At 26.3% G+C, this 27,231-nt stretch overlaps 1 protein-coding gene and 1 long non-coding RNA gene across 3 annotated transcripts in view; one reads left to right on the plus strand and one right to left on the minus strand.

Moving 5' to 3' along the window:
* LOC122498984 (nuclear hormone receptor FTZ-F1) overlaps positions 1-27,231 on the minus strand; it is a 285,716-nt gene that overhangs the window by 3,542 nt on the left and 254,943 nt on the right. For both annotated transcript variants that reach the window (XM_043607005.1, XM_043607004.1), the window contains 2 exons: positions 6,088-6,815; positions 250-508 (listed from right to left, as the gene is read on the minus strand). In XM_043607005.1, the coding sequence (XP_043462940.1) occupies positions 250-508; positions 6,088-6,815 (987 nt within the window). The remainder of the gene's footprint in view (positions 1-249; positions 509-6,087; positions 6,816-27,231) is intronic.
* LOC122498992 lies at positions 405-25,452 on the plus strand. Its single transcript, XR_006301291.1, has 3 exons — positions 405-536; positions 19,332-19,432; positions 25,086-25,452. It is a non-coding gene; the product is annotated as an uncharacterized LOC122498992 (long non-coding RNA).

Raw genomic sequence — 27,231 nt, forward strand, 5'->3', positions numbered from 1 at the left:
AATGATAAAAATAATGAAGTAACCAAAAATACACAAACATAACTTTAAAAAATTTCATTAATAATGTCACTAAAATATTTTTCTTTTAATTAAACAAAAAAAACCTTAAAATACTTCAGAGCACCGAGCACGTCATAAATAATAATTATTTGTCACGTGACAATAATATTATTTGAATTACATCACTACAAATAATAGTTTTCTTTTTTAATTTTCAGACAAAAAAAAAAGTGGAGGAAAAATATTTACCGTGATTAAGCAGCATCAGGAACTTCATGCAAATATAATCGGACAGGTCGAATTTTAATTCTTGCAATTTTGAGGAAAGATCGTTGAAAAGATCGGCTAATGATGGCACCCCCAATAGGCCGAGGCAAAGGAGATCAAACTTTTGCCCATTGTGAAGTGTTGTCTCGTCTGGCAGATTATTGTGTAACCTCTGATGTAGATGATCAAGCACCAACATATCAGACCAGGAGTGTTGGAGAAGTTTCATTTGGTCGTCAACCTGTAAAAGAATAGATTTCCGTCAATACGTGAGTAAATTACTTACTAATTACTATCATTACTAGACTTTTTACTATTGTTACTAGACTTTTTACTAGTTTTCACTAGTTTTTTTTTACTAGTTGAAAAAAATATCCCCTCTTACGGTTAAAAGTATTTAAAGATAACTAAAAATCGTAATCGGTTTAGTAATTTTAAAAATTTCCCGCCACACGAGTAATTTCCCTTTAGAACATTACCACCCCTGAAATTTTCAACAAACTGGCGCCATCTGCAGCTCTTTGGTCTTTGCTGCAACCCAATTGGTTTAATTCTTAATTTGAAAGTTCATAATGGCGTCCGTTTGTTATACAAAAAAAAAGACTTTTAATTAACAAAAAATTGCGTTCTCGATTAAAAAAAAATGATAAGAATGCAGCGAAAACGAATGCTTGCTCGAAGTTACGTGAAAGCGAGTAATTTAATTAGCAAAACGCCTTTGAAATCATCATTACTCATACGTCCCTGAAAGGCCGGTTGATTGGAAAAGTCTTTCTACCAGACTTTTACTTTCGTTTGTATCGTGTATATTAATATATTTAAAGATTTAAAATGAAGAAGCAAAAAAAATTCAGTAACAGCACAATTTCTTGTTATTTACCATCGAGCGTAACTTATGGAAATTGTAATGAAAAAAAACCGGTTCACGTGATGACAGTGAACAACAGTGAAAGAGAGGACACACGCAGAGGGAGAGAGGAGAATGATTTTAAAAAAAATGTTGTCCGAGTATCAAGAGAGGAATTAAATCCATTATAATGTTAGATCATTATTGAAAGTATACATGGATAATTGTAGTTAAGAATTATTGTGAACCCGCTTTGAGGTAAGTGCCATAACCTAGAAACGTATCTTGTTATGACCTAGATATGAGGCGATGCTTGAAATCATTCAGGGATTGTGCAATGCTGCCGGTTACGGTTACCTCACATCCCCGCCACATATATACACACGTACACAACATTAACAGCCCAACAACGAGTAACTTATCGTTAAGGATTAAATTTTAATTCATCTGCTAAATTACAAATTTTCATCCATTATCTCCTTCGTATATTTATATTTTATTCTTACATCTTTTCTTATTAATCAATACTCTACTTACACTAATATTACTAATATTCACTAAAAAAAAACAAAATTCCCTGAATGATTTCAAATTTTTTCAGCTCTCGGATTATTCGTTTTCTATATATCTTTCGAAAAGAATTTATTGCCTTGATTGGCAGAAATGAAACTTAAAGAAATTGATTATAATGAAAAATTACTTTCACATTTAAAGGGGGAAAAAATGAGGTTATCTGAATTCCGAGTGATTTTTCAATCCAAAGATTGAAAAAAGAAACTTTTGAATTTTTTTCTCATGTCAAAAGAATTGAAAAATACAAAATTGTTTTTTTTAATTGAAGGATACAAATTAAGAATTCAAATGAGATATATTCTTGTTTTTCGATCTCAATATTATTTTGAAGGATTTTCTCTCTTCGAAAAAAAAATGATTTCAAGAACTTGTATAATGAAGATGAATTGTGTAGGAGAGATTTCTCACAATCAGTTAACACTATAAGATTGGAAAAAAAAATAAAAATAGTTCAATTTTTTTTTCTTAATAGTCTAGATTATAATGATGTTTCTATGAAAAAAAATAAATTATACTTTTAAATTTAAAACTGCAATAATTTCCCATTAATGTGGGATGCCGTAATAATTTCCACAGAGGCCTATCTTTGTCAAAGAAGTCGGCAACATTTATTTATAGTGCGAGATAATCTATACCTATTTATAGCGCAATGCCAAACTTTATTCTATTGTCTTATTTAGCTCGTATTTCCAATTTTGTTGAAAAAAAACAATGAATAATTATTTAGAATATAATTAAATGAATTTTTTACTTCATCAAATTGAGTTAAAATCTTTAATGAAATAAAATAAAAAAAAATTAAATTAATTTAATATAATTTATAGGTACATTAATATTTTTTTAAATATTTAATTAAATAATTTAAATAAAAACATCGAAAGAAAAAAATAATTAAAAATAAAAAAAATAGCTACAATAATTCGAATTGGTTCTTAAAATCAATGGTAATTTTTTATACAATTTTAATTAATTTTACATTTTTAATTCAATTTAGTTCCGAATAATTATAGCAAATTTTTACAAACTTTTAAAGTTTAAATGAACGAAATTTCTAAATAATTGAGTAGAGTTAAATCCTTCCATAATTTCACTTCCCATGAAATTTTTAAATATCTTTGGAAAATATTACCAGAAAAAAAGGAAATAATTAAAATTGAATATTTACTTAATTGAGAATTAATTTTTTAATTACTAATAATTATTATTGGTCATTTTTTTAAAAACAAATTTGTAATTATTTAAAATTTTTGTAACAAACTTTGTTGTAAAAAAAGACAAATTAAAAGAAGTAAAAATAAATATCGTCGTTCATTTGAACGTTCAAAACTTTTAGGAACATTATACACTAATGGGAAATTATTTTCAGTTAAAAAAGAAATTTAAAAAAAAAACTTAAACTTTATGTAAATTATACGTTTCGAGTGATATTCCCGGCTTCTTGAAAAAAAATTGAAAAACAAATATTATGGAAATATGCAAATCAATAATACAAGGCAAATATTGCTTGAATGAATTTTTTTTCTCGATAATTTTCTGAATTTCTAAATTGCCCATTAATTTATATTAACGAGAAGAGGAAAATTGAATTTTACTTTTAAAAAAAAGTATATGATCTTAATATTTTTTAATTAGATATTTTTAAATTAAAAAATTAAATTTTACGAATTAATTTAATTTAAAAACAAAAAAAATATTTATTTATAGTTATTTGGATATTATTTATTACCAGGGGATAATAACTCTATGGGAAAAAAACATTTTTTAGTGAAGTTTTTGTTTCAAGGGAACCTGTTATTAAATATTTTTGCTTCAATTTTTCTTTACTAAATGTTTAAAAAAATTTTTTTTTCCTTTTTCTCCGCATTTATTTATAATATATAAATAAATGTGCGCAGAAAAAGGACAGTAAATATATAATATTAATTCTTATGAATTTTCTCGACGAGAACAATATATATAGCAAAATTATAAGTTCAATAGCTACTTAGGCGTGCGTTTAATATTGAAGCATTCATGAAAAAGGAAAGGGAAAATTTTCCTCAGGAACGTTGACTTACTCGCAAAACATGATCCAAATACTTTCCGCGTCTATTATATCAATATATATATTTTTTTCCTTCTATACGTCGCGAACGTATTTCATAATAAAAACCGCAGATAAAACCGAGTCATATCCGCATGGGACGCCATTAAAATGCTTGGCTTTATTATTTTATTTCGATTTTCGGAATAATTCATCAGTTAAATTTTATCAATAATTTCGATCGTGATTTTCATTCGATTGAGGTAAAAAAAAGTACGTTCAAAAATTAATTAAATTATTTTCAATAATTTCGATCATGTTCTTTATTTGCTTTCGGAAAAATACTTTCGAAAAGTAATTAAATTAGTTGCCTTAATTCCGATCGTGTTTTTCATTTTTTTTCAGAAAAAAATAATAAAATTTTTGAATAATTTCGATCGCATGTTTTTCATTTGCTTTCGAAAAAAAAATTCTCTTGAAAAAAATACTATCGAAGAAAATTCAAATTTTTTATATTTAATTTTAATGTTTCCAAATATATTTTTTCCCCTTTTTTCCGATTAATTACTTAATAAAATGTAAAATAATTAAATTGAATTAATTATTCAATTAACTCGAAACTTACATCTTTTTCAAATAAGTAAATATTTCGCTTTTTCTTCAATTCAAGAAATTTGAATTCAGAAAAATTTATAAATTAATAAATATTTAGTCCCATTTATGATGCATTTAGTTATAAGTTCTTGAACATTTGAAATGAACTAAATTTTAATTTGATTTTCTTCCAAAAGAAATTTGGAAATTTTTTTCTCGTCCAGTTTCAAGTTTTTGAAAATTTCAGTGTTTAATTTGTTATTTAACACAAACAAAAAAATATTTGTGGCATACAAAAATTTCGTAGTTAAAGATAAAAATTAGTTAAAAAACAGTTTTAAAAAAAATTTTATGGTGTATACCTAATCAATTTTTAAATATTTGAATCTCAAAATTGTAAAATTATAATTTTACAATTTTGAGATTTTTTATTACATATTCTATCTTTTTTCTCATTTGGAAAATTCGCATTTTTTTTTTTGTGTAAATTGCATTATTTGATTTATTATTTACTTCATGCAAAAAAAAAAATATTTTTGCCCTAAAAAAATTTAATTTTGTTTTGTAAAATTTTTCTTTGAATTTGAATCTCGAAATAGTAAAACTATATTAATTCGATTTTGAATTAAATATTAAATTAAATATTATAATAAATATTACCTAAACACGATTTTAATTAAATATTAAATTAAGTAATAAATTAAGTATTAGTTTAAGTACCTATTAAATTAAATATTACAATAATTTTTGTACTATTCTTTTTTATACAAAAATTAACGTATTTTTTTGTTCGAGTATTAAAAATATTATCATTATTATTATTATTATTATTATTATTATTATTATTTTGAAAATATCAAAAAAAAAAATTGCAGGAATTTCGAATGTTTATACAATATTGAAAGAATATTTATTTTCCGAGTTGCTTGTGTATATGGACTTCTTCAATATCCCTTCACTTTTTTCATATTTTACATTCCTATAAAATATTCAATAGAAATGATTTTACAATATTGTGCAAAAAAAAAAAAATATTTTCACCACAAGAAAATTCGATTATTCCTCAAAAAGAATATATTTTTCGCTGTACGTATATATACAAAAATATATGCACTTCATATATTTTAAATTGAAAATTTTATTTTGCATTTCAACATTTCTCATAAAGTGAAGTTTCTTGTTGAAAAAAAAAAATTTGCCCAGCATTTGAAAATACAGGGGAAAAAATAAAATATTTTAAATATTGCAACATTTAGCATTATTTCGATTCAATTTACTTTTGTATTCTATTTTTCTATTTCTATTTTCATTTTTCAATCTTTTGCCTTCGAATTTTGTTGTAAAATTACAATTTTCAAATTCTCTTTTTCTCATTCCAATTTTGTTGTAAAATTACAATTGTCAATTCCTCCTTTTTGTACATTCGAATTTTGTTGTAAAATTACAATTTTACAACAAAATTCGAATGAGAAAAAAGAGAAATTGAATTGAACTGAAAAAGTTTATTCGAATTGAAAAAGAATCTAAAGAGAATTTTTTCTCATTTAGATAATATTTTTTCCTTCGAGAGAAAAATTTCTCTAAATACAAATTTTGGTAGACAATCGTCAAATTTTCGTTCATTAAAACATTCGGAACTTTTAATCCATAAATTTTTTTGTTTATTTTCTTTAATAGATAATTTGACTAATAGTTATGAAATTTTGCAGAAGAGAAGCCGGAATATTGTTTCTTGGAGAAAAAAGAAAAAAGAGGAGGAAAAAAGTTGACAATAATAACGAACCTTGAGATCTTTGAAGAAAACCGAATTCCTCGCCCAGTCGACTTGCGAGAAGAGATTCTGGTCGAGCACTTTACACATAAGTTCAAATAAGTCCACTTCACACTGATTGTACGTTTGATTTTGCAGCAACCCGAACAATGATGTTTGCCACTCGCGATCGTCAACCGATTGCACAAAGTCTCTGATCATCGGACTAGTTTTGAGTTGTGCCACTGCTGATGGTGTCGACGTGGCTGTATTATTTGTTGCATTGGTACCGTGGGGTTGTTGCGATTGTTCACCAAAATTAAAGGCCTTCGGGCTTGGTGTCGTGGAATTTGCCGCCCATAATTTACTCTCGAGACTTGGATTCGGATTATGTAAATGATTGCCCGCTGAAATATTTGGCTGTGACGATGGCGCTATTAATTGATGTTGACCGGCACCGCCGCCACTCCCGCCACCGCTGCCCGCTTGCGTCGTAACCAAACCAGCGGCCACTGCAGCGGGCGATGGACTCGAATCTGGCGACGACGTCAAACTCGAGACCTGAGGTATCTGAATTTCTTGTTTAATGTGCAAAAACGGCGTCACTGCCGATGGATAATTCGATGGATCACCAAGACTACCGCGAATTGTTTGCAATGCCAATTGCCTTTGTCGCATCATTTGCAATTTTCGCGCTCGATCTCTCTTGTACATTGGCCCAAATTTATTTCTACCGCCTCGCATTCTGTCCGCTCTCACAGCTGAAACCAGAAAAATATATTTCGTTATTAAAGATTCTTCTTTTTATATATCAAAAAATTACTTTATCAAAGTAGATTTTTTTCTAGCGGGTAAAATATGTAAAAATAGGATTTGTACGGTATTTTTTTTAATCTGACAAAAAGATGTTTTTTTACTGTCATTTTTCGTGGAATTAATCCAATTGATTGGAATTTAAATACAACGAAATTAAAATTTGAAAATAGATTTATTTGATAAATAAATTTTAGTAATGAATAAATTTATTTGATAAATAAATTTATCTAGTAAATCAATTTAGTAATGAATAAATTTATTCAATTACAGGCCTCGGATATTATGACTTTTTCGACTTTTTTCAACTATTTTCCAAAAATGCGACTTTTTTTCTAAATATTGCAACAAAATACCACATTTTTTTCAGTATAAATTGCAAATTATTTCGATTTTTCTAGTGTGAAAAATAACTCTAGACAAATCTTCCAAAAATTATTTTTGAATAAAAAAGATTTGGAATAATTGAAATTTTGTAAAATTTAATTTGAAAATAATTGATTTCTTTTTCAAGTATTATTATTACAATTTTTGAAAATCAACTTTTGAAAAAATTTAATTGCAAATTTTGTGAAAATAAATTGAATTCTCAAAACAATTTAATGAAAAATCTTCAAGTGTAAATTTATGAAAATGAAAATTAATAAAAACTAGCTTCTAAAAAATAATATTAAATTTTTAAAAAAAAAGTAATTCTTAGAATTTTTATCATTATAAATTTTTAAAATTCAATTATTTTCAATATTTTCAAGAATATAATTCCGAAAATTCAAATACATAGGTACAAAAAATAATGCAAACATTAAAATTTTTCAGAATTATTTTTAACATTTTGGAGAAAACAATCATTGTGAAAATTTTCAATTAAAATTCTTCAAAAAATTACTTAGTTTTTTTTAAATTATATAAAAAAAACTCATGTTTATATATTTATAATTAAAATTCTTCAAAAATCCAATTATTTTTACAAGATTTTGTCAAATTTCAATTATTATTAAACGATTTTACCAAAATTCAATTGTTTTAAAAAGATTTTATCAAATTTCAATTATTTTTAAAAGATTTTACAAAAATCCAATTGTTTGGAAATTTTTTTGTATCTTAAAGTCGATCCGAGGCCTGCAATTAATAAATTTTTTGGTAATAAAATAAATATATTAAAAATATTCAATAAATAAAATTTGGTAATAAAATAAATTTACTTAAAAAAATGATGTTAAACCAGTATATTTATTTATTAATGAATTTATTTAGGAAATAAATTTTACTAATGAATAAATTTATTCAATTAACAAATTTATTTGATTTATATTTAAATTATTTAATTTAAATTCAAAAAAATATTTTCTTTTTTTGCTTTTACTGAAAAATATTTTGTAGTAATTGCGACAAAAAAATATTTTGTTGTCGCTATTACTATAAAACATTTTCAAGTAAATGCGGCAAAAAATATTTTGTTGAGGTTTTAGTAAAAATATTTTCTAGTAAATGCGGAAAAAAATATTTTTTTGTTGCTTTTACTGAAAAATATTTTGCAGTAATTGCGACAAACAAAATATTTTATTGTCGCATTTACTAAAAAATGTTTTCCATATATATATAGATATATAGATATATATAGATATATATATATATAGAGGCGCAAAGTCGCTAACGCCTTTAGCAACCTTGACGAAGTGAAGTTTCTAAAGGCCGCTACCGATGAAAGCGGAAGTCGGGGCTAATTGCACCAAAGTAGAACAAAGGCCGCTCTCGCTTGAATCATGGTTCTAGTTTTATCACCCATGTTGAATCGTGAATCCCCTACTGTGCCAGTATTATATCTCTCCTTTATAGTTGCAAGAGTCCATTGGAATATTGAGGGAGCACTGAGTGTGGATGCTGCATATTAGCGCAATATGAGCTCTTTTCAAAGAGCAAGCACCACTGTGTGTGTGATTGTCCTTTTTCACTAAATAATTGCCCTCTCTTTCTTAATCAGGAAAAATTCATTTAAAATATAATAAAATATAATATAATATAAATCCCCCCGTCGAGTTAATTGGAAAATTTCTCTAATTCAGCCCCGAATTGGGTTTTTTGTGCTGGCGATTAATTTTATTCTCCAAAAATGTTCTTTCAATTCTTTAATTTTTCAAATGGAGACAAATCTGTCAACTTTTCATTTTTCTTTCATCTCTAACTCTTTACTTGACATTTTAATTTTATCTCTACTTCTTTTTTGAGAAAAAAGAATTTTCGAATAAAGCTATTTTTCCTTTCGAATTTTTTATCGAATCTTCCTTTAGAATAATTTTTCCTTTCTTTCGAGTATTTTTTTCAATATTTTTCCTTACGAATATTTTTTCTTTCGAGTATTCTTTTGAATATTTTTCATTTCGAATACTTTTTCGTCCGAGTATTTTTTTCGAATATTTATCTATTTGAATATTTTCACTTTCGAGTATTTTTTTCGAATTTTTTTCCTTTCTAAAATTGTTTCTTTCGAATATTTTTCCTTTGGAATATTTTTTCTTTAGAGTATTTTTTTGGAATAAGAATATGTTTTCTTTTGATTTTGTCGAATATACAGGGTGGCCACATGTCAGTAAAGTCAGGGAAATGTCAGGAAACAATTTTTTGACAGGGAAATAAAGAAAATTGAGACTTTTTCATATTTTCATATAAAAAGAATTTTGTCAGGAAAAGTAATTTTTATGTCAGTAAATTATCAGGGAAATTGATAAACTGAAACTTGTGACCACCCTGATATAGTTATATTTTTCCTTTCAAACATTTTTTCTTTTAAATATTTTTCCTTTTGAATATTTTTTCCCTCGAGTATGTTTTCGATAATTTTTATTCTTGAATATTTTCTATTCGAATAAAACTATTTTTTCTGTCGAGTATTTTTTTCCTTGAATAAAAGTATTTCTCCTTTCGAAAAAAAGTATTTTTTCTAAATAGACAATTTTTTACGACTCATTCAGGTTTATAAAATGAAAATTTTTTTTCTGCGAAAGTTTCAAAACTTTTCTCAAGTATTTATTTCTTCTCTACTTGTCGTATTTTCTTTCTCTCTTTCGCAATTTTTTATCTCTTGTTTCATTCTATTTTTTTCCTTTTGTTCGCTTTTTCGTTTATTATATTCTAAATTTGTTAATTTAGATTTATTTGGGACAAAAAAAATGAAGGAAATAATCATTTCTCTCGGATTGAATAATAGTTTATCGAGAAGGGACTGCACGAAAATATTTAGTAGTGTTTGTCCATTTTCGAATGAATCTCGCCAAAGTTATTCGTCGTCGAGTTGGAACAGAGCGCAGAGTGCACGTTGAAAGTGAAAGGAGGTCTCTCGTCTCATTCCCTCTCCCTCTCTCACGCTTTTTCTCTCTTTTTTCTTCTTCTGTCTCTATTTTTCCTTCTGTTTCTGTTTCTATTTTTCCCTCTATTTATATCTTTATTTTTGTGTTCTATCTCTATCTTTATTTTTTCTTTTGTTTTTGTCTCTATTTTTCTCCTCATCTCTGTCTCTATCTCTCCCTCCCCACTCGATTACCCGAAATTCTCCCCTTTCTCACCCTCGCCAACCAACAATGACTTTAATATGTGCGATGCCTAACTCTCAACTATCTCTCGGTATGTCTCTTTTACTCCATTCCCTTTTACTCTTAAAATATATATATACACACACAATCAATTTCTATCAACGGGAACACACAACCGTCTATTATTCAGTAACGAGAAATGTTTCGGCAAAAACCACGCCCAGGCCTAATATCGTGTATGATAAAACGAGAAAGGGACAGAAATAGAGAGAGTGAGAGAGGAAAAAAGGGGGGAGGCAGTGCCATAGACACGAGGTTGTTCCATATGACGCGAATCGCGCAAGTAAACTTGACTCTGGAGACTGAAGGGAACCCTGTTTTTAATATCTATATATAGCAATTTCAAGAGATTCGAAAAATTTCACATTTTAACTGCGTGCGATTTTCATTTCTGAGAGAAGAAAAAGGTGGAGAACATTTTTTTGTCTTATGAATTTTGTATATTTTACAATGTTAGGGGAAAATTTTTTCTAATTTAATTTAATTTTCTGACTCTAAAAAAATTTTTTATTACCATTTTTTATTATTATCATAAAAAAACTTTTATTCGGAAAAAAAATTTCGAGCAGGAAATATTTATTTATTTATGAAAAGAAAAAAAATGTTTGATTTAAGTAGAGGTGTGCAAAAAGCTCGAACCGGGCTCGAGTTTTAGTTACTCAAAAATATTTGAGTGCTCGAAAAATTCAAGTGCTCAAAATTATTTTAGGTTTAATACTGCACGTGTCGAATGGAATTTGGTTCAAGTTCGGATTGATTCTGCTCAGCCCTGCTAGAAAAACGAAAAGCTTGAAAATACTCGATCGAGCTTTTTGCACAACTCTAGATTTAAGTTTTCATGATTTCGAAACGAAAAAGGAAAATTGCAAAAAAAATGAACTTTTACTATTTTTGGTGATTATTAAAATAAATTAATGTCTTGAAATTTTTGACAAATTTTACTAAATTTCCAAAAGTGAATTTTACTTATATAATTAATTTAGCTAATTTACTAATAATTTATTTATTTATTTAGAAAATCACGGGACAAGCCCTTTTGTACAAAGTACTCCTAAATCTAGTAATTACGATATGAAAAAAAATAATAAACTTAAAATACTAGGTCGGCTTTATCATTTATCTGTTTGAGTTAAAAATTTGACTAATTTTTGTTAAAATAGTTGAGAAATTAAATTCAACTTAATTAAAATTATAATATATTGTAATTAATTTATTATAATTATAATTCATAATAAATTGAATGTTAATTAAATTAAATTTCAAAAAATTTACTACAAATAAAAATTCTATTAAATTTTCAAAGTGAATGTACAAGTGTAATAACTTTTTACTAATCTAATTTTGCTAATAATTCGAAGTAAATTAGACTAATTTTCCCAATTTTCACTAAAATAGTTGAGAAATATTGTAAGATTTGAAAAATTTTACTAGTTTTCCAAAGTGAATATACTAATATAATGAATTTAACTAATTTACTTTATTTATTTGGATTAAATAATAAATTACTTGTCTATTGTTAAGTAAATATTTAATTGAATTAAATAAATATTCACTTGAAGCAAATAAATATTGACTGGAATCGAAGAAATATTTACTTAAACCAAATAAATGTTGACTGGAATCGAAGAAATATTTACTTGAACCAAATAAATATTGACTAAAATCAAAGCAATATTTACCTGAACCAAATAAATATTGTTTAATTGACAATAACATTTTGATAATTGATAATAATAATTATTATTATAAGTAAATCTTTATACTTGATAATAGACAACAAATCGATTATTTAAATCAAATAAATTTTGTTCTCCATTGAAAATTCCGAAAGAAACGAACTTGAATTTTATTCGCTACAAATTTTTGTACCTGCGACATAAATAAATTTTTAAAGTACATACATACATTGGTTTAACAAAAAAAATCTAAACAAAAAAAAGAAGAAAGAAAATAATTGAATTTCCGCTTTCCCAATGCAATGCCCTTAATTTTGTAAATAGATAAATTTACATTGACACAATTTTCCACCGAGTGAAAATGAAAGGCGCTATGCATTATGCTTACAAATTGCAATTTTCCGTTTCGCTGGTGTTAGCTTGTAATACTTTTTTTTTCTCTGTTTTGTTCCTTTTTGTTTAGATAGGAAAAAAAATCCCTCACACAATTGTGTGGTTCGGAAAATGCGCAGCAGTTTCTGCGTGAAAAACTTAAATCTATGATAAAAAAAACAAACTTTTAAACAAAAGAATATACAATATTCTTGCATAGAAAAAAATAAAGGAGAATTTTGTGTGTATATATAATATCAATTCCGCGAAAATGAAACTTTTTTTTCCGGTAGGCGTGAGCTCGAATTGCATAATATATATGTCATTATTACAACTTCTCTTCAACTCCCCAAAGAGAAAGAGAGAGAGAGAGAGACTAATTTAATAATGCGCGCGTTACTGATGCGGTGTGCGCAAATCTCCAAGACGCTATTGTTCACTAAACAATGCCATCTTGAATTATAATTGATATTCTTCGATTGCAAATCGTGTTAACCTATTGAAGAATTTCTTCCCTTCCTACACGGTAACTTTTGTTATTTTTTTTCGTATTTTATATAATCATTATATTTGACATTTTTTTTATATCTAAATCCCCATAATCAGTATAGTGATTATTATCAATTGTTATTTAAATTCAATTAAATGTTGACTATAGTTGATGACAATAAATTAAATCATGGAAAGAAATTTCTAATCTATAATGGTTCGAAAATATTACCAATAAGTTTTCATTAAATATTGTTGAATATTTTTTAGAATATTTTTATTTATTTTTTTATTTACTTTTTCAAATATTATAATTTTCTTATTTATATTTTTTAATATTTTTATTTTTTATTTACTTATTCAAATTTTTTTATATTTTTATTTATATTTTTTTTCATTTTTACATATTTATTTATTTATTCAAATATTTTTAATTTTTCTATACAAAAACGAATATTACAGTCAAAGAAAATTTTTATTTAACAAAATTTATAGTATTTAGCCAAATTTTTATACAGCAGAATTTTATAAATCGAAATTTATAATTGAAACTTAATATTTGAACTGAAAATTTTTTTTGTTCAATGAAATTTCTATTTAGCCAAATTTTTATAAAATCAAATTCTCATATTTTACTTTTTCCATTGAAAACAGAATTTTTATTTAGCCAAATTTTTATAGAGCGGAATTTTCTTAATGGAAATTTATATTTAACCGAATATTCATATAAAACTTTTATATTTAACATAATTTCTATTTAGCCAAATGTTTATTCTGCCGAATTTTCCTTTATACCTATCCAAACGAAATATTTGCACTAAAAATTTTAAAATATTTATAATTTAAGTAAATTTTTATATTATATTTTTCTTCCAAAAAATAGAATTTAAAGATAATTTACTAGCCAAATTATTATACAGCTAAATTTTCTTAATTTCGGGATTTATATTTCACCGAATATTTATATCAACTATAACTGTTTTTTAATATTAAATTCACTATTTTAAATTTTGAAATAAAAAATAAATTACTTAACTAAAAAATAATCTAACTACAAAATAAAAAATTAAGAAACAAAATTATACAATTATAAAATATTATATTTAAAATTTTAACTATTAATAAATATTAAATTAAATATTAATATACAAAACTCTAAATATTAATAAAAAATCATGAAAAAATTGTATTTATCATTCACTTTTACAAATATACGATTCGTTATATCGATTTTCTCCAATCATAAACAATTCTGATTTGCGTAAAATAAAAACTTGTTTGCCAATAAAATTGCAAATAAGTGCAATATTTAACACATTAATTTATATATATGTATAGTTGAGAGAATACATAAAAAAGTCATCTCTCTTTCGAATATAAACGAAAACAAAAATATCCAAGATATGTTATTTTAATTTTCTCATACTTTAAATACTGTTATATTATAGAATTATATAATTTGTAATGTTTGTCGAGTACACTTCTATTATATAGATCTAACTTTATGGTTATGCTTATCGTTTTTTTTCTCTCTTCTCTTTTTTCCAAAGCCAAATTCTCATATATATATATACATAGAAACAGTGAATGTGGTATTTCTAACGTGGGTTGTATATATTCGAGTGTAGGACTCGTTTAGCGAGGTTTAATAGTGCACACAAAAGTTTTTTTTGCATTTTCAATATGAGCCATTTGGTGATAATAATGTATCTCATTCGCGCGCGATATTAAAAGAAATTGCAGAAAAAGTGATGAATTTTTTTCCTTCTTTTCGTAAACTGCGATTTAAATCAGAAAACGATATGTTAACATTAAAATTGTGGAAAAAAGAGAGATAAGATAAATTTGTCACATTCAATATAATAATGAATTTAATTAATAAATTTTTCATTAAAAATTCATATATACATATATATATATATATATATTACAAGTGTTTTTAATTTTATCATGCAAGACAAATTTCATAATTTTATTGCTTTTTTATTATTAATATATAGACGGTTAAATAATTTTTATCTCTACCCTCGAATTTCTTTTTTGGCCCAAAAATTTAGTTTTTATTATTTCTGTATTTCATCTTTTGTTTTTAAACTTAAAAAGTTAATTTTTAGAAATAGTTTTTCTACAATTTTTTTTGCATAAAAGTTTAATAGAGGGAATGCAGTATTCACGCAGTTTTGGATTTGGAACAGGAATAAATTACGATGTCATAGGAACGCATTTCAGAATTAAAATTGCATGCAACTTTAATGGGGTAAACACTTAAAGCTGTATTACCATTTTATACATATGTTTCGCATGCCTGAATCTACCTATAACATATATAATGTCTCCATTGACATATTTTTCCAATTGCTCTGAAAGCAATTTAGTGATTAATATTTTTCTCTTTTTATATAAATGTAATAAAAAATAAATCCGATTTTTGTATAATTAAATTATATAATAAAGAAATATTAAATATTTGACGAAAAAGAAGTCAAATATTTGCCAAAGAAAAGTACCCAAAAAGCAAATCATACTTTAAGGTTATGCTTGTCAGGGTGGCCACAAGTTTCAGTTTATCAATTTCCCTGACAATTTACTGACATTAATATTACTTTCCCTCACTAAATTCTATTTACAGGAAAATATGAATGTTTACGGAAAATATGGGTAAAATTTATGAATTTTAATAATTTCAAAAAATTACAATTACCTATAACCCTTCCTGAATTCAATTATTTTTTACAATTTTCAATTAAACTTCATCTCTAAATCAATTAATTGATTCTTCTAGAATTTAATTATTATTTAAATACAAAAACTCAATTTTTTATAATAATTGTAATTATATAAATATAACAGTTTTTCAATTTTGCAAAATTTTCAAACAATTAAAATTTGGTAAAATCTTTTAAAAATAATTGAATTTTTGAAAAATATAAATAAAAGACTTTTAATTATAAACAGGACCATGATTTCTCAAAAATTTTAATAAGTCTAAAAAAGTAAATTTTCATAAATTTTTATTTACATTGTTCGAAGATAATTGAATCTTAAAAAATTATTATAAAACAATAAATTCTAATAATTAGTTTTTAAAAATATTTTAATGTAATTTTTCGAAAATAATTGAATTTCTTTAAAAAAATTAATTAATTTTTTTTTTATTTTAATTTAAAATTTTTAAATTGATTGTTTTCTTCAAAATGTTGAAAAGAATTCTAAAATGTTATTATTTTTGTATGTATTTGAATTTTTGGAAATATGTAATTGAAAATACTGAAAATTTTGAATTTTAAAAAATTAGAAACTAATTTTCATTAATTTTCATTTTTAATTTCAATTATTTTCAAAATTTGCAATTAAAATTCTTCAAAAATTGATTTTTAAAAGTTGTAAATAAATACTTGAAAGAAATTAATTATTTTCAACTCCAATTTTACAAAATTTCAACTATGTACTCAAAAATGTTTTTATTATAGAAATATTTGAAAAATTTAATTTTATTAAAAAATGATTCACGAACAATTTTTGAAAGATTTGTTTATAGTTATTTTTCGCATTATAAAAATTAAAATAAGTTGCTTTTTTAAGTACTAAAAATTGTTGTATTTTATTGCAATGTTTGGAAGAAAAGTCGAAAAAGTCACATTTTTTTTAAATAAGTCGAAAAAATTCCCAATTTTCTTAATTTCCCTGACTTTACTGACATGTGGCCACCCTGCTTGTCTTATTTTTACCTTAATTAAAACTTTTCTGTGTTTAATTTTAAAATAAAATCACTTTTTCTTAATTATTTCAGCTGTACTGAAGATGAATTTCAGTGTTTTATAAATTTCGACTTCTTCCCATTTGTGTATTTTCAGTTTAAAAATTACAAACATAACCTCAAATTAAATCTATATTCTGCCCTTTCTTCGTCACACAACAATTTTCATTATTTAAAAAAATAAAAAACCAAATTTTATTTAATTAAATCCTTTTTGCAAAACAAATAGAAATTTTTTCCAGAATTTCTTTTTTGAAATCCGCAAAAAAAGAATTATTTTCTCGAGGAAATTTCCGATTGTTGTTTGTTTATTGTTATACGAGAACAGTTTTTCAATGTTGAGACTTGCATATATATATATTCAATTATTATCATTCAACGCATTGAAATCTATGTGTATATGAATATCAAAGTTAACCGTAAGACAATAACGTGAACGGAATATTGTCTATAATTAATTTGCATAACGCAAAATATGTGGGTTTTGAAACGCACTGCAAAAACATATATTGTATAGGCCTCGTTGCTGTTTCGTGTATATTTTTTTGTATTTATTTATAAAGATTCGAGAAATATTTCTGGTAAATCTTTGACAAATCGAAACAAAATTGAACATATACGAACCGAGAAAAAAAAAGAAATATATTATATAAAAGCGATAACAAAAGTATAAAACACAATTCGATGTCGAGAAATGTCCACCTTGATTTATTATCCAACCTCAAGTTTATCGGAAAAATTGGAAAAAAAATTAAAAGCGGTTTACAAATTTCTATTTCTATGTGTATTTATAAACAGAAATAGATCTTTTAAAATAAATATCTTGATAAACAAATTTATTTTAATGCGTTAGAATTATTTCTTGGATTTTAGCTCTATTTTTGTGAATGTTTATTTTATTTTCATATTTATGGCACTTTTTTTTAATAGTTATTATTTTATTTTACGACCCAGAATTCGAATTTTGTTTCATTTTGTCAAAAAGCTTTTTTAATTTCATATTTTATTCTTGATAAACTTTGTTTTAAGAAACAGAAAAAAGAAATGTTTACTCCGTGGTAGCGGCGACTAAAGTGCGTTTCGAGCGAAAAACGAGTTCCGGGTTCAATTCCTACCGCCTCTCAGATAAAATTTTTTTTCGGATAAAATATTAACATCCATATTATTTCCCCCTCCGCACTATTCTCTCAATTGAGAACTGAAAAATAATTATTACCTAACTAAATCTATATAAAATACATATTTCTCCTCTACGAAAAATTTCCATTCATTTTGAAATGTTGATCGTCACAATAATTCATAATAGTGTGTGCCTTTCCTTTTTGAAAATGGGTGTGCGAATGATTAATGGGACTATTCTCATGTACACATTGAAAAACTAAAGAGCGAATCGAATTTAATTTTCCATTCTTTCTGCTTCTTTTTTTCTCTGTCCATTAAAATTGAATTAAATCAGCTTCTGAATTTTTAATAACCTGTTTTTAATAAAATAAAATTTTTTTGACATTTTTGTGAGACAAATATACAAAAAATGTTATGCTGCCAAATGCATTTTTTCCATCACGCATCGAGTGCATCGATTCTTCGGCATATAGCGCGACACGAGAAAAACCAGTTTTTGCTATTCATTAGCATAATCACTGGATTACATGAATGAGCTACTGATACTAAAATATCGATGGATAAAAAAACTGGACTGAGAAAAAGCATTCATGAAAATTTAACAAATTAAATTCCATGAGACATAAATGAAGAAACATGAATTAATAGAGATAAAAAAAAAGGGAAAGTGGAAAAAAGTTGAGTTGAGAATTTTAAAGATAAAATTATAATGAAATTATAATGAAATTTTAAAGAAGTTTTGAAGAAGAGAGAGAGAGAGAGAGAGTGTGTGAGAGTGGGAAAGTTAATAACGGTTTCATTGATCTAATGTGGAAAAATTAAAAGTTAAATATTAGAATTTATTGTATAACCTGTTAACTTTCAATTTCTTTCTTTAATAAAATTAAAGCGAACGCAGAGAAATGATATCACGTGGAATCAAATTATATTGCTTTGGTTGAGACGCGACTTTATGATGTCGATTAGGTATGCTCAAGACTGGGTACTTTATGAATGCAATCGAGAGCACTAATAGTCTATTTATAGTAAGAAGTGAGTAAACCGGCCTATTCTTTATTTGGCGCTGCTGCTTAGAAATCGTTCTAAACACGCGTGTAAGTCTCTCACTCTTAAACTGTTCAGAAGAAGTCCTAACTTATTAATCTTATTTTACATTTCGAAAAAAACAAGATTAACCCGAAACAAACATTTAATGACTTAATTGATTAGTAATTATTTAATATTTATTCTTATTTATTAATTTATTTATTCCGTTTTAAGTAGAATACCAAAAAATCGGCTTATAATCCTTAAATCCCAATTCAGTTTAAATTTGTTAATCGTCATTAACATCTCTTAACATCAGAAGAAAATTCCATAAGCATTTTTCAAAATTCTAATTTCTTATTCATTTTGTAATTTTTGCAGTTGATGATTTTATCAGAAATGATAGTAATTAAAAATGTTCTTCATATGTTACAGAAGAAGCGGTTGAATTACTTTCGATTGGAAGACTCTAAAAGCTAGAGTTCATATGCAGAGGTCTTTATTTCTTCAGTACATGTTCAATTTGTATCTGGACGGTATGTGAGAGAATTTTTAATTTTGAAGACTTTGAAATACTTCATAAAAATTACAGTTCAGATTTATTATTACGCTCAGAAAAAAAAAGGTTTGAAACAATAAAATTATTAAATTTTGTTTTGAAAGAATCAAATTTTGTTTGAATCGTTTGTTTGTCAAACATTTGAATCAACTATAAAATTTGCTTCACGTGACTAAATTCTTTCTTCGAACGCTGATTTTTTAAAATGGAACCCAATATTTATTTCAAACCAAGTAAATATTTGTTTGGGTTAAACAAACTTTACGTAGATTAGCTTAAAATTATAAATATAAATTAAATTTTTCATAACTTACTATAAAACATGAAGATATCGATAACTCCGAGTCGAAGACTCGGAGTTATCGTTTTCTTCAGGTTTTATAATAATTAATGATAACCGAGTGATAAAATCATTATATCAATTCAATTATTATTTTCAAGAATTTTTAACTAAAATAAATTCTTCTTTAAATATTGTATTTAATATTCAATTATAATCTAAAATTTTAACAAAAATTCATTTTTAAATCAATTTTTATTAGAAAATTACACCAGAATTCCATTATTTAAATACAAAAGTAAATAATTTATTGAATAATTGAATGTTTCTCAAAATTGAATTCTCATAAAGAATTTTATCAACAAATTTTAAAAAAATTTAAATTCTTTTGTCGAATTTTATTAAAACTTGCATGAAAATAATTACTTTTTTCAAGGAATTCAATTAAAATTGTATGAAAAATAATTGATATTCTGCGATGAGTTTTATTATTAGTAAAAATAATTAAATCTTTAAGAAGAATTTTATTACTCTTGAAAATAATTGAATCTCTGCAATAATTTGTAACTTCTCCAAAATTAAATTTTTTTCTAGTGTTTTTAACTAAAATTCTTTTATAAATCCATTATTTTTAATAATTTTTGAAAAAGTTCTTTGTGAATTTTCAAATTCATTTGTTTACAATTCAATTTTACAAAATTTCAATTATTGGGAAATTATTCAATTAAATATACATTAGAAAATAAAAACTTGAAATAATTTTTAAACAAATTCAATTAAACTTTTTCAAAAGAATTAATTCTACAGAATTGTTTGTTAAAAATATGAAAAATTCAGAATTTCAATGATTTTAATTTGAAACCTTTTTTTTAAATCAATTAATTGAATTTTTCTGCAATCATTTGTAATTTCTCTAAAATTCTTCAAATTATATCGAACAATTTACGAACTTTTCTGATACATTCGTACGATTAAATAACCTGAAAACATCGTTTTCCCCTGTTTGAAATGAATCATATTACATTTTGAAACAAAAAGTCTTTCAGTGTATTATGCAAAAAGAAATTTTTGATTAACGTGTCTCTAAATCGAAACAAAAAAATTGCCTCTTATTTTCACTGTAAAGAAAAACACTGGAACTTTAAAAGAGAAAGAAAATATGGATAATTTAGAGAAGACTTTTTGGTTTAGATTTCATGTAACTTATCTCGGTAGGATGTTTAGGGAGATGATACAATATATCCGGAGGGGTCTATACACATGTGACTTTTATTTGGGTCACACTATGGCGGATGTCATGTCGTGTGTCTTATTTTGAAGAGATTCTTGAGACAAACTTTCGGTTTGGAGGGATTTTTTTTGCTTCTTTTTTGCGACGGGATGCGAGGGAATTGATGAGGAATAAAAAGAGGCAGGCAGGCAGGCAGCAGGCACATCGGGCGATAAAGAAGACGGGTAAAGGCTCTCCCAACTTGAATCCAAGTAAAGGATTACACAATTCCCCGCCTCAACCTAACCTTTCTCCCTTCCCCCGGTGCCAGATCGCACGACGACGACGACGACGACGACTACGTCGAAGGCGCAGGTAGGCTTACAGGCCAAGCGGGCGGGCAGCATGTATAGACACGATCTTGCAACATAATACAATAATTATGAAATTCGTGAGTTTCTAAACAGACGTGTAACGACGCAGCAATTTCTGTTGTGTCCTGTATTATCATTTCACAAAGCCCCTTTCGAACGCGCTTTTTTTGGTTCAAGACATTTTTTTCAGAGAATTTGAAACTAAAGTTTACCGAAACTTTTTGTTTATTTATTTCGGGGTACGAATCGGCTCTTTTTTCAAAACGAAAATTTACTGAAACGTTTTAATTTTTTTTAAATTTATATCCATTTGTATTTATATATTTAAATAATTAAATATAAAAATAAATATTTATTACATTCTCATCAAAAATGAGAAAGTCTTGGATTTGTGCGATTTTGAGCAATGTCTAATTTTGGAAAATCTTTACGTTTCATGACCCTCTGATTCTAAAAAAGTAGTTTTTAGAGAAGTGTCTGTCCGTCTGTCTGTCTGTAGTCTGTCTGTGGAAAAATTTGTCTCCATGATAACTCGAATAAACTTTTATGAATCGATTTGCAATTTGGGGCACTTTTATATTCCATAAAAATGAAGCCTGAGTTCATTGGGCAGCCCATTTCGTCAAAAAACAACAAAAATACAAAATTTTCAAATTTTCAAAAATTTTTTTTTTTTACAATTTTCAAAAAAATATATTTTTTTATTTTTTTCCTCAAATTTTGAGCAAAAACAACCAACTTTTCGTTTAGACACTTTTCAGTACAACAAAAGACTAAGAAGTTATGTTTTTTTTTTTTTTTTTTTTTTTTATAAGTTTTTGGGTCCGACGCAGCCAAACGGGTCACGAACTTCTAAAAAATTCTCTAGCTAGAAAATCTTCACAGTATCAAATGAAGGCTTAAGCACAATAGAATCTTTAACCGGAACCGTAATCGTGAGCATAAGAATGTGTTAGGGAAGGATAGTTATATTGTTTATCCTTCTCTAACTCATACTTACGCTTACAGTTATGATTGCGGTTCCGATTAAAGATTCTAGTCTGCTTAGGCCTCAAGAACCTGTAGGCACAGAAACTGCTCAGTTAAGGGTGCGTTATACGACTGTCGATAGAAAAAAAAATATACCCAAAAATGTCAGAATCGCCTTCACACCAAGCTAGAAAGGAGTTTCTGCAATAGCTTAAAGATGCATTTTTTTGTCTGATTCAAGCTGCAGTCCCATGGCAGCATTGTAATTGATTTATTTCTCTCCTCCTGCAGTAATTGGTAATTTCTTATATGAAATTTTTCTCTATCCACAAAATTGAAATTAATATATCATTTTAGCTGCAAATCAACACATATTTGATGAGAATGTAAACCTTAAAGTCGTAGTAACTTTAAGACAAATAAATATTTTAGCGGCTCAAAAAATATATTTCGTGTCTGATACGTAGTCTCAGTTGACTGAGTTCGTACCACAGCGAAATATTTTTTGGCGAGGAATCAGTATATTTGAGCTTATTTGCTTTAAAAGATATTATTAATGGAATTTTTTTATATATAATTAGAAACAGGAACCAGAATGAAAATAATGTACAACAATTGTAGACGACAGCGAGCCATTTGCGCGCGAAGTGCGACGACCGACATATTTGCGCGCCCCGAGGCGCGCTGAAACTAGCGAGCGAAGCGAGCCTCCGCGCGAAGCGCGGATGAGAATGTGTCCGCCCGAAGGGCGGGCAGATTTTTTTTGGATACGAAACGGTTCTTTTCTTATGTAAAGATTTCTTACACTGTAAAAAATTTAGGGAGTTAACGGACTCGGGAGTTGGGAGTTAAATTTTTCGAGTTAAAAATCAACTCCAAAAGAGAGTTAATTTCTAACTCCCTTCATTCAACACCCGCGCGAGTTATTTTTTCCTTGGGGAGTTAGCATTTGGGTGTGAAATTTTAACTCTCTTTATTTAACTCCCCTGGCATTAACTCTCCAATGGGTGCGACTTTTATAGAATCCCCTGGGGAGTTAAAATTTAACTCCCTTTTTTTACAGTGTATTATAAAGAATATAAATACAAATGCGATAAATAAATATAATTAAAATACTTCATAAATAATAATACTAAATGTATTATTAATATAAATTACCTCCACTATTGAAGTGAAGGAAATATTTTTTTAAAGGAGAACGTCTAAAAAATTTATTTTCTCCTTTGTGTAAAGCTCGTACTTTCTTTAAGACACTTTCCTGTTTTTTTTATAATTTTCCCTTTTGTTTGATAAATAATCTCATAAAGCGAAAGGCAAAGAAGCCTTAACTTATTTATTTATAATAATAAATAGATCAACAAAGTTTTCTATATATATATTCACAGATGTAGTAAGACTAAAAAAAATTAGGTCAGGGAAATAGATTTTTAAAGAGAGAGAGAGAGAGACAATTCTTCTGAAATTTTTTTTTGTTCACATATTCAGTAGGCTATTTGTATTTGTCGTGTTATATTACTTTTCACATAAAGGAAAGTGTTACATAAATTATCTGCTAAAATGTCATTTAACGGAAGTTGGAAGCGATAATGATGTCGATTAACAAACCCGAGACTTGATGATATTTCACTTTATATACAAATTACATTTATATTTTGATACTGGATTATTAATAGAAAAAAGACTACTGTAAAAATTATTAATATTTTAGAAAAAAACAGTAAATTTGTAATTTTGAATCAATTCAATTCAATATTCAATAATTTATTAATAATTAATAATAATAATAATAAATACTAATCTCGATAGTCGTAAAAATTTCACATTTTTAATCAGATTAAAATGAGTTTATGATACAAAAACAAATAATAATTGTCATGCCCTCATTTGTTTGAAAGTAGAAAAATGTTTACCGCAAATAATTTCGTCTATGAATAAATTATTATTTACGTTTATATTTATATAGAGAAAAATTTCCCTGGAAAGTATTTTAGTTTTATAAGGAGAGGGAAATATCCTCTGTGCATGCAAACTGACTTATTCATATCTATATAAATGTATACATATAATAGAAACAAATTTCCCATGTGACAAATCTTTTGAATTAACAATGAAAATTGTTGTTGAATTACAAAAATTATATATTCAAATTTATGCTAAAATTCCTTTTTTTAAATTCTCTAGGCGATAAAAATAATTTAAAAGAAAAAAGTACTCGGGCTGTAATAATCTCGATATCAAGAATGTCTTCTTGAGAAAAAAAAAATTTCTATTAATATGTAGAACAAGAAATTTACATTTTCGAGAAATTATAAAACTGAGAATAATTCGTTGCATAATGAATTTGATAACTATTAACGAAAATGAAAAAAGTTTTGCTTTAAAAAGAAAAATAAATACGTTTATATTTATAGTTACTATTTATTATATATATATATATATATATATATATATATATATATATATATATATATATATATATATTTGTATTTATTTATATTTATTTATATTTATTTATATTTATTTTTCACCACATTATTTCTCCAATTTACTATACAATAATAATTAACAACAATATTAGTAAAATGTTTAACGATAATTTATGAAAGTAACATTTAATTTCGACTGCAATTAACTCGCGGGAGAAATTACATTTGGAGATAATGTCAGCAATAAAGAGAAAAATTGATCAGTATATGGTTTAAAATCGCAAATGGATAAAATCAATTCCACAATAAGTAAACCTCATGAAATATTAATCAATTCAAATATAAATGTATTTACTTTTTTTTTGTTTTAGAGAACCAGCTTCAACGACTTATGTAGCGTGCATTAATGTTCCTTTATCTGTAATGGCAATCGGAAACTTTTATTCTTCTAAATGCCAGAACTGTGCCTGACATTCACATTATTTTCATGGGTCGAGGATTCTTTGGGTCACAAAACAAGGCATATTTCTCCACCAAGCGATATTTAGTCTCTGTTTTCCGTCTCGCCTCTCTCAAAAAAAAAAAAAAAACCAAGTACATTTATATGTTGAGATTCTCAATTTTACAATATGGGAAAAATAAAAAAAAATAAAAAATATTCAAAAAAATACGGAAAAAATATTTTCCCCCAAAAAAATGTATTGAGAAAGAGGAAGATAATTTAAATTTTGCATTTTAAGAAAAGAAAATAATTTTTCCTAAGAAGAAGAATATATTTGGGAACTGTAATGATTTAAGAGCCTAGGACCACGTGGCAGAAATTTCGGCAATTATGTGCCAGACACGTGTTTCTCAAAAGTTTAGCTGTTCGTCATTAGGATAATCCCCTCTTTCTACACTTCATTGTCCTGCCTAGTCGGGTGCAGTAAACATCTTCAAGCGAAGAAAAAAAACGGTCAAACATTTCTCGAAGCATAAAATTTCATTGTCATTTCATTTTCATTTTATTGCGACTTACTAGTTCAGGTATAAAGTTAAAATTTGGAAATTTTTAACTTTCAGTAAAATCAAAAGCAAAGGGTGACATTTTACAGGGATTAAAAAACTGTTTCTTTTTTCTGCTTGGTTTATGAGTGTGGCAAAAGTTATTTTTCGAAATTTTGATTTGTGAGATATTATAAAAGGAGAGAAATATTTTTCCCTCCAGATTTGAGAAAATCTTGCTTGGACAAGACCCAAAAATTGATTTTGGGGAAAAGGTCCTTGTGGGAGAAAAGAAAAAATGGAGGGGAAAGAAGGTTTGAGAAAGAAGGATAGAGAAAGAAAGTAGTTACGTAATTAATTAAAGGGCACTCGAGGAAATCACATTACGATTTAAATCTTTTTCATGATGAACATAATTCTTTTTAAAAACACACTTACGTCACACGTGTTACCAAAAGGAAAAGTGAACATTCTTTCATTCGTAACACATTTGGCCCGGTCCTGTATACTATTTAACGATTCGAGTATTTCGATATGACATAACCATGTCATTACCGAATTATAACTTTCTTCTTTTGAGAAAAATCGTTTATTTTTAATTTCTTTTTTTAAAAATATATTTCAACATTTGGAAAAAGAATTTACTCAATTTTTAATACATGAAAAATATTTCAAAACACTGTAGAGTGTAGAAGGAGTGTGGCGAGAAAATATTTTCTAAAGAAGTAGAAAATTGTTTTTGATTCACAAGAATGCGATTTATTCTCTAATTTGTATTGCGAGGGGGGGTTAGAGAAAAAGGAGATATTCTGTTGGAACTTGAAAGACTAAAAGTAGAGCAAAGCCAAGGGGTTAAGTAAGTTTGATGCGGTTTCAGTGCGTCTCGACCGCAAAAGTTGATCCATTCGAGCACAAGGAATTTATTGATCAAAGTTTCCACTGTAACGAGAGGAGATTAAAGTAAAAGTATTCCGGTTAAAATTATAACGATCGATTACAGGGAGTGTCTTTGTAGAAAAGTGTTCGGGTATAAGGCACACCCTTTAATTTAATTGAGGATTACGGTAAATTGGAAGCCGTGCGGAAACGCTGATTGGATTTTATTTTGATGGTCAAGTGTTGGATATGTATATATATATGTATAATTGCCAACGGACTTTTGGATCTTTATTTTATTCACTTTCCACGTTCATAGTTAGAAATGTCCGTTTGCAGAAACGTTGAAACACTTTTATTTATTTATTTTTTGAAAATATTTAGACTAACAGAAAGTTACTGCAAATGATTCACAAAAATTGATGAAGGATTATATCAAATGTCTATTTTTTCTTCCTGTATGATGTCTAATACTAAATTTGTGCAAAATTATGCACAATTTTGAACCATCTTTGCCGAAATTTGCAGATTTTGTAACAATTTTTTTGAAGATGTGTCAAAGTTTACGGATAATTGAAATGAATTTTTAAGTAGTTCTTCTTTCTGTGCAATATCTACTTAATTTGTGCAAATTATTCAAAATTTTTAATCAACTTT

This window comes from Leptopilina heterotoma, unplaced genomic scaffold, assembly GCF_015476425.1.
Source record: "Leptopilina heterotoma isolate Lh14 unplaced genomic scaffold, ASM1547642v1 Lhet_163, whole genome shotgun sequence".
In the NCBI taxonomy this organism is placed as follows: domain Eukaryota; kingdom Metazoa; phylum Arthropoda; class Insecta; order Hymenoptera; family Figitidae; genus Leptopilina; species Leptopilina heterotoma.